This window comes from Macrobrachium nipponense, chromosome 49 (genome assembly GCF_015104395.2).
Source record: "Macrobrachium nipponense isolate FS-2020 chromosome 49, ASM1510439v2, whole genome shotgun sequence".
Taxonomy (NCBI): domain Eukaryota; kingdom Metazoa; phylum Arthropoda; class Malacostraca; order Decapoda; family Palaemonidae; genus Macrobrachium; species Macrobrachium nipponense.
Genome location: NC_087224.1, coordinates 6,001,352 through 6,014,686, shown reverse-complemented (window position 1 = coordinate 6,014,686; position 13,335 = coordinate 6,001,352). Strand labels below are relative to the sequence as shown.

The window sequence follows — 13,335 nt, the reverse complement described above, 5'->3', positions numbered from 1 at the left end:
ATTTAGATTTAATTTTTAAGACTATAGTTTCTTACATGTTTCTTAAAATGAACTTTTCTTGCAATTGAATGCACATAATGCTTTCCGCTATTCATGTCATAATGATATAAAAAAATTAACTTGTGTATATCAAAAGAATAAATCACTGCTTGGCGAACGCAATTTACTGTTAAGAGTTGAGTGTATCTATAAAAGCCACCGGCCAGCCTCAGGTGACGATGACCGCTATTCATTGTCTTAATTTTGACAGGTGTTGCAATGCTGTCGATCACCGTCCCATGCGAAGGACTAACGTGGAGGAAAACCAGGGCTGATAATTCTGGAATTATGTCGAAATACAAGCATTAATTAAGTAGGAATAACAGTATACTTTCGGAGAACGTAAGAATGTTAATCTCACAATGAAGTATTAGACTAGGCCTACAGGGGACATTACGAAACTCGATATCCTGATTAACGAAATATAACAGCAATATTACGGTTTTCCCTCGTCAGTTAAGACTATTGCTTGCCCTGAAATATACTGGGCGTACGAAAGAAATGCATAAATCGTGACCAGTCCACTTCCTGAGAAAAAAAAAAAAAAAATGAAAAACATTACGTCATGTCTATCACATCTTTTTCTCCTTCCTCGTCCATTTGAACGACCTTTGCTCAAGAAGAAAGCTCATGCAAATCATCAGATAAACTTGCAAAGAGGAATGACATATGTACCCGAGAGCCCTTATCTAATCTCTTATCAGGTTCTAGGTCGAAGACGCCGAGTCACTCGGAGAAAATATGATATTCGACTCAATGCCGTCAAGTCAGACTTTTCAGATCGAGTAATTACGTAGGCTCCTGAATTTTCCTGTTAGCTGCGTCCTTACTCTTTTTAAAGCTTTAAGGGCAGTCCTTGGCATTAACTCAAACGCATAATCCAACAGACGTTCACCTGTGTGGCGTATCAGCCTCTACGAACAAAAAAATAGGAAAAGAGCGAGAAATGTCCTAAATATAGCAAAACCATCTAGTCACACACGGCCAGTTCATCTGCAACATAGTACTACCTCCCACCACTAGTCTAGGCTACACCCCCTCCAATATAAAGCCTATTTTTTCCTCATGTCCCTATTATTCCTCTCATGCCCTTTTGCCAGAATTCTCCCCCCTCCTCCTCCTCCCAAGGCCTAGGCCCGCGCCCAAGGCCCTCGGTGGGCCGGTCTATATATAAGGCCGAAGTGGATCGAAGCAGGACATCAGTTGTGGAGTCATACTTCGCGGGGATATATAGGCCTTCCCTCCTCCGGCGTCATTCTTCAGCATGAAGTTTGTGAGTTATTCCTCGGTTCCTTCTACTGCTTTCCTTTCGCTCTTTTCCTCTTGTTTAATTCGGGTTTGGGGTAGGAAAGGATGTCAGGGTGAAAGTTGCGTCTAGCGTTAATAGTATATATAGTAATCTTAGACGCAGTGAAGTGGTTCACGAGTATAGGCTACATAATGTAACAAATAGAATTACGTTATTTATTATGTCAATATCAAGTTTTTTAAGATCGTCCTTGAACAGAGTATCGTTTATATTAGCAAATGATCATGCATTACGTGCGCGCAAGCAAGCACTGCGTATATACATACGCCCACAAACACATTCAACAAAGAAGTCCAGAATTCCTCCCATTGCATGAGTGTGTAGGTCTATATATATATAGTATATATGCATGTGTGTGTGTTTGTGTTGCATATGCAAAGCAACCCCCCTCCCCCCAACATGAAATCCACTTTTTGTTGCAACAGGTGGTAGTACTGTTGGCGCTCCTAGGGGCAGCGAGCTGCGGTACCCCTACACCAGGGGGGGATCCCACGCCCGATGACGTCACAGAGTACTCGTAAGTGCGCGTCATGTCTATTTCAGTTTTTTCCGCTCTAAATTTTTAATGTTATTGTGACAGTTTCATTTGTTTTTCCAGATGCTTGGTAATGATTAAAAAAGAATATTTGTTTGTTTTCTAAGCGTTTTTGTATTTAATGGTTTAGAGTACTATATACTTTATGTTTTATCAACAATTCCTTGAATCAACACAAACAGGAAGTTGAGATATACTTACAGCCTTCATCTTTGTTTACTACTATTCCTCGGTGACCTACGCATTGTTCATTCTTAATCTTTGTTCGCATGCTACATCTTTATCCATGATTTTTTCACTATCATTTTTATGCCATCTTTTGTCATACGTTCTTTACTTAACACCAAGTAATGTCCTTAACATGATTTATTTTTGTTGGTAGACTTAAGTAACCGTATAGCACTGTTTTAAGGACTTTTGTGAATTTAATTTTTTTTTTTTTTAATTTCACGACTATTACCATTTTATGCCTTTTAAGCTGATTTTATTTAGCTATTATTTAGTGTTGGCGTCCTTTCTTGTTGTGGAATAAGAACTTGATATTAAATTAGCCAATAAGTTCTAACCACACTACAATGAAATCCATCTTTGTGTCGTTCATATTGAAACCTTTCTCTTCCAGCTGAAGCATCTTACATTTTCCACTTTTGTTTAAATCAGATAATGAGTAGATATACCTCCAGGTATCATCCAGCATCTGTTCATCACACACTGGCACTTGCATTGGCCTCCGATTTCATCCAAGCATCTGTCACTAATCTAGTTTCAGAGACCACAAGTCTGGACTGCCAACTGTAATGTTGTTTACTTGTCCACAGGTTCCTCTTGCTGTGGGAGGCTGCCTTTGCCATGCCAATCCTCTCTACAATCATCCTGACAAGTAGCCGTCGTTTCGGTGGCTACTTACAGACAAGGAAGTCCACTTCATAGGTCAGTGTGATGCTCTGTTTCTTAGGCTAACCTAACTTGGAATTACACAGCAGCATGGCGTTAAATATTGGTATTAGCTAGGTATGCAGACCAGAATAATCTTGTGGTTTTGAAACGCCTGCTCTTTGGATAGGATGTGGCAGCAGTAATCAGCTATGTTACCTAACACAATCTATTCCTACCACACTTAAACCAACCCAGGCATTATCTAAGCTGGGAGTTTTGCCCAAGACCCAAAGTAGTATATATCCAAAACTTTGCTATCCAAGCCCTGCCTTTGGTTACAACCTTGCTGTGTCCTTGAACATTTAGATTTTCACGTTACTAAGGCTTACAATTTACACATTACAGGTGTCCAGTCAAAAGGATCAGTTAGACAATGTAGAACTGGAGTCGTACCATCTGACTTCAGTACATCGAATGTACCTTCAGCAGCTTCTGTGAAAAACGTACTTCTGCAGACCACCTTCCCTGTGCAGCTCAAGGCTATATCATTGGACGTTTTAGTGGGTACTCAGCGCACTGACATGTAAGCACCAGTGTCAGAAATGAAGCAATTATGAAGACGTAGGAGCATGTCGAGGTTCTTGCTGCAGTGATATGTGTATTTTGAGGTCGACAAATAATGATGATGACTGGAATGATGACAGGTTAGCAGTGCTACAAAATGTCCTACTCATTCAGTAGCAGCTTGTGAGCGAGAGTGATGAGAAAAGGAGGATGCTCTCTGATTCTAGTGCAGAGTTCTGTAAACTTTGGAAATGACAAGATTTTGATATAAAATACCTACCTTTGTTTCTTTTCCTTTTTAGTCTGAATATATGTGAGTTTTGAGGTGCAGAAGAAAAGCAAGGTGCTTTGACAAATCAGAAACTCCGTTTTCTTTATCACTTCAACGAGGAAATTGGTAAAGTCTCGATTCTACATGGATTATAGGCCTACATTACCTGACATATAATAATGAAGAAGCACAGTTGATGAAATTTTATCAAAGAAAAACGTTTTTAACAAGAAATAACATACCATACCAGTCGGTTACAAAGCTTGTTTAGTGGGTCAAGTCTTCTACGAAGTTACACAGTAAGTTAAAAGTCCTAATTCAAAGGCCCATTTATGCACTATTACCTTCCAATCAATAATAGTTTCTAGGAGGATCAAGGTCAGATGCATATATATGTATATATATATATATATATATATATATATTATATATATATATATATATATATATATATATATATATGAAGGTACAAATTACGATTATTAGGAATAGTTTGGTTCTTCTAAAAGCAAGGCTGTTGGAACTTCTTGCAAGGCCTCATCAATACCGCTGATTATAAGCATATTGACCTGCTGTTGGGTATACATAGTTTGAAAAAAAGAGAAGTAAGAATATGAAGAATGGCTGCAGGTAATTCTGGCCAGCCATAATGCTTTCCTGGTGAATTGGTTTGGTCAGTAAACAATCATCTAATGGAATTTATGATTGCTGATTAAACAACGACATTCCCCTAAGTTGACTTGATGCATATGCAATGCTCAGAAGCTTGGGTTCTCAGTATTCAACCTGACATGGGACTGAGAGATATATATGCTCTGGGGTCAACTGCAGCTTTATGAGGAGTTAAAAGTGCTGTGGGTATTGATAGTTCCAAGAATAATTTGATAACAAAACAAGGAAAGTGGCTTGTTCACACATCACCTGCGTTGCTCTTCACAGGTTCAGCTAATCGACAAAAGACGAAAAAACTAATATAGGTGCAGTTAATCGATAACGATGTTTACATGAGGATTTACATGTGGATTTGGAGTGTCTACACAAACACAAGAAAAAGATGAGGTTCTTGATCAAAAGGCCAATCGCTTTCGTGTTGCTGTTGACTAAAATATGGGGAGGATTTCCCTTCACTTTAAGAATGAAAAAAGAAGGGGACAGAATCAGCCCATTTTTCATGAAAGAATTCAACTCCCCTAAAAGAAGCGTTGGCTGGACTACCTGGTCTGTTGCACTCTTCTCACTAACAGCTGTTTCAGGTTGCCTGAGGCTTCAACTCCCAATGAAAAGTATTGACTCCAATAGCCCAAGCAATGCTTTTATCATGAATGCAATGAACATTATGCATGGACTTACTGCATTTGCATTCTATGCATACATGAATATCTACTGCAAACGTCTATCCAGAGTTGTTACGCTTCTGGAAGATGAAATTTCGAAGGACCAGAGGGTTTTTCTATCTTTCTCTCCACTGTACCTTTTCATTGTGATCCATTGGGGCTTTTGCCTGCTGTCCCTGATTATACTTATCGGCTACATCAACCTGGAGGACACTACCAGAGGCAAATTAGAAATCCTCTCTCAAGGCCCAGTCTTCATATTTTTCCTGCCCGTCCATTTCGTCGCCACAGGGGGCGTGATTCATTCAGTTTCTGCGACGATGTCTGTCAGACTGGAGGTGGCAATGCAGGATCTCATGGAGAAAGTTGACCTGCTTAAGAGAACGTTCAGGGATGGAAGTTCACTTACAACCTCTGAGACACAAGCTGCGAGATATGAAGGGCCTGGAGCATTCCCACCAAAAAGGAGCAATAACAAAGCACTTAACCCAACCTGTTTCGTTACCCTTGAGGAGGGAGAATCGTCTAAAAGTCCTCTCAAACAAGATCTAAAATGCCTCGTAGACTTGATCATATACATCGACGAGATCACCGAAGCTCTGGTGGCGTACGAAGGTGGTCTGATAGTCCTAACCATGCCCTTGCATCTCGTGTCGTTGGTCGGTTATCTGTACAATGCTGTTGTTAATCGTATGGCAATCATGTTCTTCTTCTTTGCAGAATACCTGAGCGTAGTTCTGTTCGTCTTGTGCTCGCCAGATGCTCTGAATATCAAGGTGAAGCTAAGGCTTGAAACCATTTCCTCAAACGTCCACTAAATGCTCGCTAAGCTTTCAAATCCAATACTTTACTTTGCACTAATCTTATTGACTGTCAAGTTTTCCAAAAATTAACTTGTTTCTGTGAAGCTTTACGAGTAGATTTGCAGTGTGCATTTTTTTCAATGTTTTGTGATAATTTACCATTGTTGCACGGAAGGATATAAGGATTTGGGATACTCCCAAGAGTGAATAATTGCAACATTTCTGCATTGCAAGCAAATTTTGCGTTCAAATTCGTGGTTAGTCCCCAGACATTCCATTACACGCAGTATGGAGTTTCTTTGTTAATTTTCCCCTCTGTAGGTTTGTGGGCATAACTTCGTCTCAAAATGTTTCTGAAATCATACACAAGACTGAATATAAACTTGATTAGCATAAGAAAACCTTCAATTGAGAGCAACGTCCTTTTCTGCAGAGGCGGTTTTGGCTGAGGAAGCTTCGTTTGGAGTCGAAGACGATACGTTGTCGAAACATGTCAGATCAGGTAACACTCTGAACCTACAAACCCTAGTCCTATACACAGTGCAAATGCTGCAATCTCACCTTTGATGAGAGATATAAACGGTTTGCTTTGGTGTTATAATACCCTCCTATCTAGGACTGTTATTATAACACCACTTCACACTTCAGTTGCCAAATAATCTTCAGTTAATCGGAGTTCATTTTCCAAAACACAGATGGCGCTGGTGGCGTATCATCTTGAGAACGAAGTCGCATTTAGCCCTTTTGGTCTCTTCACGATGGGGCGTCACTGCGTCATACCGGTTGGTCTAGAGAACTCTGGTTCTCAAACTTTTTTTTAGTCCCATGCACCCTTTCACCATATGCCAGAGAGCCACTCCCACCGACAACGTTGCCAAAATAACCTGCTTAAGAAGGTGCATTACAAATATGCAACAAATTAACACAAACGCACAAGGTAGCTAAGAGAAAGCCCACCGTGACTACTCTCTAGTGGGGACCAATGCACACTGGAAATGGGATTTACGTGGTCACAGAGTGTTTAAACTTGCCACCCTGTGGTCACAGTTCCCCCGTGGTTGAGAACCACTGGTATATTATATATATTAGTGGTTGGTGCCAAGTTTATATATCCAAGTTCTTTGAAAATTACTTTAAACGATAGAATATCATTTATACATGTCCGGCTATACTTTGGCTACTGAATTACCGATTCTCTTCAATGATTTTCGCATTTTGAAAGCTTTCAAGGATAAAATACTATGTTTTTCGGAAAATAGCCTTAAACTTCATGTTGCATAACGTTTCCTTGTAAGAGAACTTCTGCATCCTTTTGCATTTGTTATATATCAGAACTTTCTCTCAAAAAAGACCCAGTCCATAACTTTTCAGAATGTACCCCTTTTCCATCTATATCTTTGCTTTTTTTTTGATTTTTTTCATTATTATTATTATTATTATTATTATTATTATTATTATTATTATTATTATTATTCAGCCTTTTGCCCCGTTTACTAATCTCCCTATTACATCTCCTCCTCCCCAGGTCCTGAGCTTCATTGCAACCTACTTCGTCAACATTCTGCAATTCAAGGTCTCTGAAGACCCCTGTGGCGAACATCACAACAGCACTAGCTACGTTCAGTTAAGCTCTGAAGTGTCGCATAACATTTACTATAAACATTAAATGACAAAATAGCGCCACAGCTGCCACAAACCTGACACTGAAAAGATTGATTTCGATGTGACAGATGTCACGATCGTCACAGAATATCAGCGGATGCGTGTGTCACAGTGTAACTAACAGGTGTTCTGGCAAACGATGTTTGCGTCTAGCTACTACCCTGGCATTTGCAACAGCTGTACAGCTGTTCCTCGTGGTTATTGCAGATATATACACTTTTCTGGTACTACAAGTGACCAGTAGATACTATGTCTTCTGCTTGAATGGTTGTAATGTTTTCGTCTATCTGGCTGCATTTGAAGTTTCAATTGTAAAAATGAAAATACTGGAGATGTTATATAACATTGTTTCAGTGTTCTAGTTTAGGTATTATTATTTTTTTATTCTAAAGATTTATACGTGCATTTTGATGTACTTTTGTTGGACAATATTCAAGAGCTTGTAATTTTGATAACTGTTATGTTGTCGCCGATAATCTTCCATCTATCTACATACATAGTATATATATATATATATATATATTATATAATATATATAGATATATATATTATATAATATATATATATATGTATGTGTGTATGTATATATATGTCTGTAAGTATACTGTGTGTATTCTCCCACTAATTCAGAGCACCTCCCAATAAAATTGAACCCATTTTACGTAAGAAAACGATTTCCCTTTCAAGCAAAAAAAAAAAAAAAAAAAAAAAACGCGCACACACACACACACCTCTTAGTAACAATGCCCTGGGCATCGTCCCTACCTCTTCATGCCAGATGTACGGTGGTATCTTTATGGCCCCTCATACCTCTATACTTTTGGATCCCTGGACCAATAGTTAATCGCCCTGATTTTTTTTATGCCCTTTTTTTATATATATTTTCCGTTGATGTCCTGGGGCTCTCTTACCTAATCCATGACCTTGGCATGTTTCGTATATAAAGGATCTGAAGGACCTCTGTACCATCAGTAGGACCCTTCTTCGCGGTAGGACATCTTCTCCAGGACATCTTCTTCTCCAGGACACCGTCTCAACTTCGCCAGGATGAAGTTTGTGAGTGAATAACTTAAACGGAAAAATACAACTGAGATATTCTGAATGGCGTGAACAAGGACATGGCAGAACTGTGTTGACTTTGTTTATCGATGTCATTATTAGTGGGATATGGGAGCTATTGCCACGAATTACTTAAACTAAGCTTCTACAGAATCTGTTTTGATATTGATGACTTTGAATGAAGAGGTAGAGGGTTTTTGAAATGGTATATGGGAGCTTTTTTTTTATAATAGTTAAGTCAACATCTAATTTTCCCTGACGTGGCAAAACTTAACTTGAATTGCATGTGGTAATATATATATAAACATGTATAAATATTTTCTTATTGACATATATAATATATTTAGTCTTCTTCTTTATCTTTCAGGCAGTACTGTTGGCGTTAGTTGGTGTGGCAAGTTGTAGACCATCTCTTTGGGACGACATTGAATATTCGTAAGAATGACTTTAATGAAATCATATGTTCGTTGATTAGTTCCAACTGTTTTACTGAATGTTATATATATATATATATATATATATATATATATATATATATATATAGATATATATATATATATTATCTAATATAATATATATAATATATATATATATATATATATATAAATATATATATATATATATATATTATATATCTGGTTAATACATTTTGATTTAAGAGCCCGTGTCTGAAGTACTTCATAGGCTATATATTTTTTATATATAATAGATTCATAAGGAGTTTTAATACTTTATAGGTAATATATTCTAATATTTTCAACGATCTGAGACTCGTTAGGACTTTTAATTCTGCCTCCCTGTCGAAAATAGTTTACATATAACGTATTTTGACTTAAGAGCCCGTGTCTGCAGTACTTCATAGGTAATGTACGTTAATTTAATAAGAGTCTCAGGAGTGAATTATGTCGATTTCCGTCCATTTCTGCCAGTTACGTCGACGCGGCAGGACGCATCGTCAAGGTCGATTACGACGCGGACGATTACTTGGGTCTTGGATGGGCCTCTCCCCTCCCATCCCTCTACAGGGCAGTCTCTACCGCCCCAGCCGCCATCCCCTACACGCCCACGCCCGTCAGCACACAGTACGTCCATGTGGCAGCACCTGCCCAAGCCGCCCCTGCCCCCCAAGTGGTGCCAAGATACGTTTACGTCGATGACGATTTAGATGATGACGCTGTTCACATGGAGGTCAGCCAGCCGTTGGTGATGCCCCGCTCAGCTGCCGCCCCTGTGGTAACCAGCTTAGCTGCTGCTGCTGCCCCGGTGATACCCCGCGTGGCCGCTGCCCCTCTGGTGACCCGAGCAGCTCCTGCTGTCCCTGTGGTGCCACTGCAGCCTTCCCCTTCTGCTGTTTTTCGCGCCGCCCCAGTGCCAACTCTCAAGGCAGCGATCGCTGGAGCCACCAATATCGAAGTCGTGCATAAGTACAGGAATAGTGACGACGACGATGATGATAACGACAGCGAAGAGAAGTAGATGGGGAAGGAGGAGATAAATGGGAGAAGAGGGACATAGAAGAGAGAGATGAAATTAACAGATAACTGGGCAATATGGGAGGGAAGATTCTCCCTGGAATTGTCATGTCTAATTAATGAGGTATCGACTGTCAGTGAGGAAAATCAATAAATTGGGGTTTTCGTTATGCAAATCTATTATTAAATCCTTTATTTGACCCTTTATTTCGTGGATTCATACTTCTTCTCATTTCTCTATCCTTTTCTCCTTCTCTTAAGCGTTTTCTTGGCTTTTTTGCAACGAATAAATTTAATTCAGTTTAACTTATCTTTGATTGGATTAACATCTAAAACACACTGACTTATTACTTCTTTACACTGGATACTCTTTGGTTATTTCATTGTAGATAAAGAGAAATGAAAGAAAAAAAGTAAAAAAAAAGCTTATTCGGGCAATGAAGTTTTCTGTATATCGTATAATGCTGTATGAAACTCTCAGTCACGCCCCGTAAAATTCTCAGCCCACCATGGTGGCCTACCTTGTTGTGGTGCCAGATACGCGATCATGGCTAACTTTAACCTCAAATAAAATCAAACCTACTGAGGCTAGAGGGATGCAATTTGGTACGTTTGGTGATTGAAGGGTGGATGATCGACATAACAATTTGCATCCCTCTAGCCTCAGCAGTTTGTAAGATCTGAGGGCGGACGGAAAAACTGTGCATGGACAGACAAGGGAATCTTGACGAGAAGTAGGTTATATGATTCAGAAAATGTATGAATTACGGATATTCAGAACCGATTGACTCTGATGTTGGTAATGTCCGCACAGCATCACCGAATTGCTAAGCCTGGCATTTCTATACGTTTAATCATTCACATAAGATTAAACCCATTTTTAGTACAAATAATAAATAATGAATGAAAATATTAACTTTATGAATATTCATCGTTCTTGTCACCTCACTAAGCAAGTACAGGATATCTAAGCAAGATGATGGCTACCTTGCTGAATGTATTTATCTAATTATTAACTTATTAAAATTTATCTTTTCTATTTTAATAAGTGAGGTCTTTTATTTCTCTATTTCCTTTTACCTCATCTTACCTCTTCATAATGAACACCATAGTGGTTTTATTTATTTATTTATTTTTTCAAGTTTGAATTTCAAGTCATTGGTTCCTGTGGTGAGCTTATTGAATTTGTTAAATATGAATAGGGTTCTTCATCTTCTGAATAATAATAATAATAATAATAATAATAATAATAATAATAATAATAATATATAATAATAATAATAATAAAAGATATTAATTAGTTTTCATAATTTCCTTGATCACTTTCCCTCTTGCACTGCTGGAAATTGGTGGCGAGAGAGAGAGAGAGAGAGAGAGAGAGAGAGAGAGAGAGAGAGAGAGAGAGAGAGAGAGATTATCTTCACTTTTCGATTTTCATAATTTGGTGAAAATCTAGCAGACGAGAGAGTACCATTTACCACTGAATGAAGAGAGAGAGAGAGAGAGAGAGAGAGAGAGAGAGAGAGAGAGAGAGAGAGAGAGAGAGAGAGAGAGAGAGAAGACAATAAAGTAATAATATAGATATCCAAGTTAAAACCCAATATCCCTTTACTTTTGCTTTTGGTAACATTTTCACCGTAAATATTAAACTCACAAAATCACCATCTCTCAAAATTCCTTTACAGACTCAAAACACACAGAGGGAAACAAGTAACAAAAAGACAATATTTACCAAAATATTCAGTTTAATTTCCATCTTTAACAGTTTCATGAAAGAAGCGACCTTCAGAAAGGTCAATGACTGAAGAACCTAAAGAAAAGAAAAAAAGCAGTTTCTGGCATCTAATCCTCAGCGCTATCGTCATCAGATGCCCTGGGGCGAGCAGCTGGGCGCGATGCCCTTCTTGCGGGCACAGCAGCAGCAACAGTTGCAGGTGCCACGGTCCTGCTGCTGCTGGCTGGACGGTAGACGATCCTCCTGACGTCATCGTCGTCGTCGACGTCTTCGACGTCATCGAAGTCGACCTTGACGTAACGAGGCGCAGGCGCAGAAGGAGCAGCCACCGGGACGTAGCGAGTCACCACCTGAGGCTGAGGAACAAAGAAGCTGGGGGCGAACACGGGTTCCGGAGCCACCTGGAGGAACCGCTTCGTCAGGACAGGTGTTGCTGGCTGCGCAGCTGCCTGCTGGACGTAACGAACAGCAGCAGGTGTGGGTTGGGGAGGAACAGCAGGTGGAGCAGGAGCTGCCTTGGGCGTCAGCTGGAGTCCCAAGCGATCAGCTTCGACCTCGACCTCGACGGTTTTGCCATTTTCGTCCAAGTACCTTCAGGAGGTCAGGGAATGGGAAAGGTATTCAGTTCTCTTCTTTGATCACAAGAAATAGACTCGATGAAATATGGTTCTTTCTTATTCGGTTAAATTTCTGAAACATTCATGCATCCAACAACTGTATATAAAAGATTTGTGAGGACCCAGTTGCCCAAAAGTACCCAAAACTAACACTAAATAAGAATGAGGAATGCAATTATATATGAGTGTGAGGTTATGAAAGGAGAGAGGGAGAGAGAGGGAGGTCCTCCTCGAGGTCCTACTTACGAGTACTTGATGGTGACGTCCTTGGCTCGGTCCCCTCCGATGAGAGCCATACGGCAGCTCGCCAGACCAACCAGCGCCAACAGTACGGCCTGAGACAAATAAAAGAATAAATAAAAATAATAATAAATAAAACAAGAGTCTCATAAGCAATTTAAGCAACTTTGGAGACACGAACATCTAAAGCGCCAGTTTGCTAAGGTCGTTTTCAAAGGAAGGAGCCCATTGCATTGAATCGCTGCTGTTGGTGTCAAGCAAGGCCCAAGAACACCACCTTGAGGAACTCCCCTTTGGGACAACCACTCACCACTTTCATTTTTCCCAAATTCCTGAGGAGGGGGACCACCACAAAGTTCGTCGTCGAGTTGAGAACTGATGGTTTCCCTGGGCAGCCTCTGGATCTTATATACTTCTGTGTCCTCCTCAGTAGGTGTTCTAGAGGTGAGGTGAGGAGTTTTTTCTCACTTCTCTTGTGGCAACTAGAGAGATAAAGGGGGCGGGCCCTCTTAGGCCAGAGAGAGATGGGGGTATGGGGGTCGTCGACTGCTTAGCAACTAAGTTAGGGAATAGGGAAGTTCTATAAACAAGAATTTTTAAAAAAATGTATATGGTTGAGGGACCACTGAGTTAATGAACCACCAAGTAATAAAAAAAACTGAATTGGACGCAAGGTCTTTCAACAGAGACTAACTTTAACTAATTAAAAAAAGAAATTTTTATGATTATTTTGTTGTTGTTGTTGTTGTTGTCAGTCAATTTGACATATACGAAAGTGAGAGTATTTTTCAAGCAAGTGTTCAGAAACCTCCTGGCTGA

General features: G+C 39.6%; 2 protein-coding genes and 1 long non-coding RNA gene across 3 annotated transcripts; 2 read left to right on the top strand and 1 right to left on the bottom strand.

The window, feature by feature from the left end:
* Positions 1-842: 842 nt before the first annotated feature.
* LOC135205292 (uncharacterized) lies at positions 843-3,600 on the top strand. The gene is made up of 4 exons (XR_010312511.1): positions 843-1,312; positions 1,774-1,865; positions 2,702-2,813; positions 3,165-3,600. It is a non-coding gene; the product is annotated as an uncharacterized LOC135205292 (long non-coding RNA).
* A 4,730-nt stretch (positions 3,601-8,330) lies between these two features.
* Positions 8,331-10,094, top strand: LOC135205224 (cuticle protein 16.5-like). The gene is made up of 3 exons (XM_064235583.1): positions 8,331-8,449; positions 8,820-8,887; positions 9,382-10,094. Exons 1-3 carry the CDS (start codon positions 8,441-8,443, stop codon positions 9,926-9,928), a joined length of 624 nt encoding a protein of 207 aa, XP_064091653.1. The 5' UTR covers positions 8,331-8,440; the 3' UTR covers positions 9,929-10,094.
* Positions 10,095-11,748: 1,654 nt separating this feature from the next.
* On the bottom strand, positions 11,749-12,895 carry LOC135205223 (uncharacterized). The gene is made up of 3 exons (XM_064235581.1): positions 12,827-12,895; positions 12,523-12,611; positions 11,749-12,250 (listed from the first exon to the last, which is right to left on the bottom strand). The coding sequence occupies exons 1-3, from the start codon at positions 12,833-12,835 to the stop codon at positions 11,767-11,769; spliced, it is 582 nt and encodes a 193-aa protein (XP_064091651.1). The 5' UTR covers positions 12,836-12,895; the 3' UTR covers positions 11,749-11,766.
* Between the last annotated feature and the right edge of the window lie 440 nt (positions 12,896-13,335).

Bases quoted from the DNA above. Each gene is read 5' to 3' on its own strand.
- LOC135205224 (XM_064235583.1), top strand. The intron at 8,888-9,381 runs GTAAGAATGACT...CATTTCTGCCAG, and splicing joins TGGGACGACATTGAATATTC to TTACGTCGACGCGGCAGGAC.
- LOC135205223 (XM_064235581.1), bottom strand. The intron at 12,251-12,522 runs GTAAGTAGGACC...GACCTCCTGAAG, and splicing joins GACGTCACCATCAAGTACTC to GTACTTGGACGAAAATGGCA.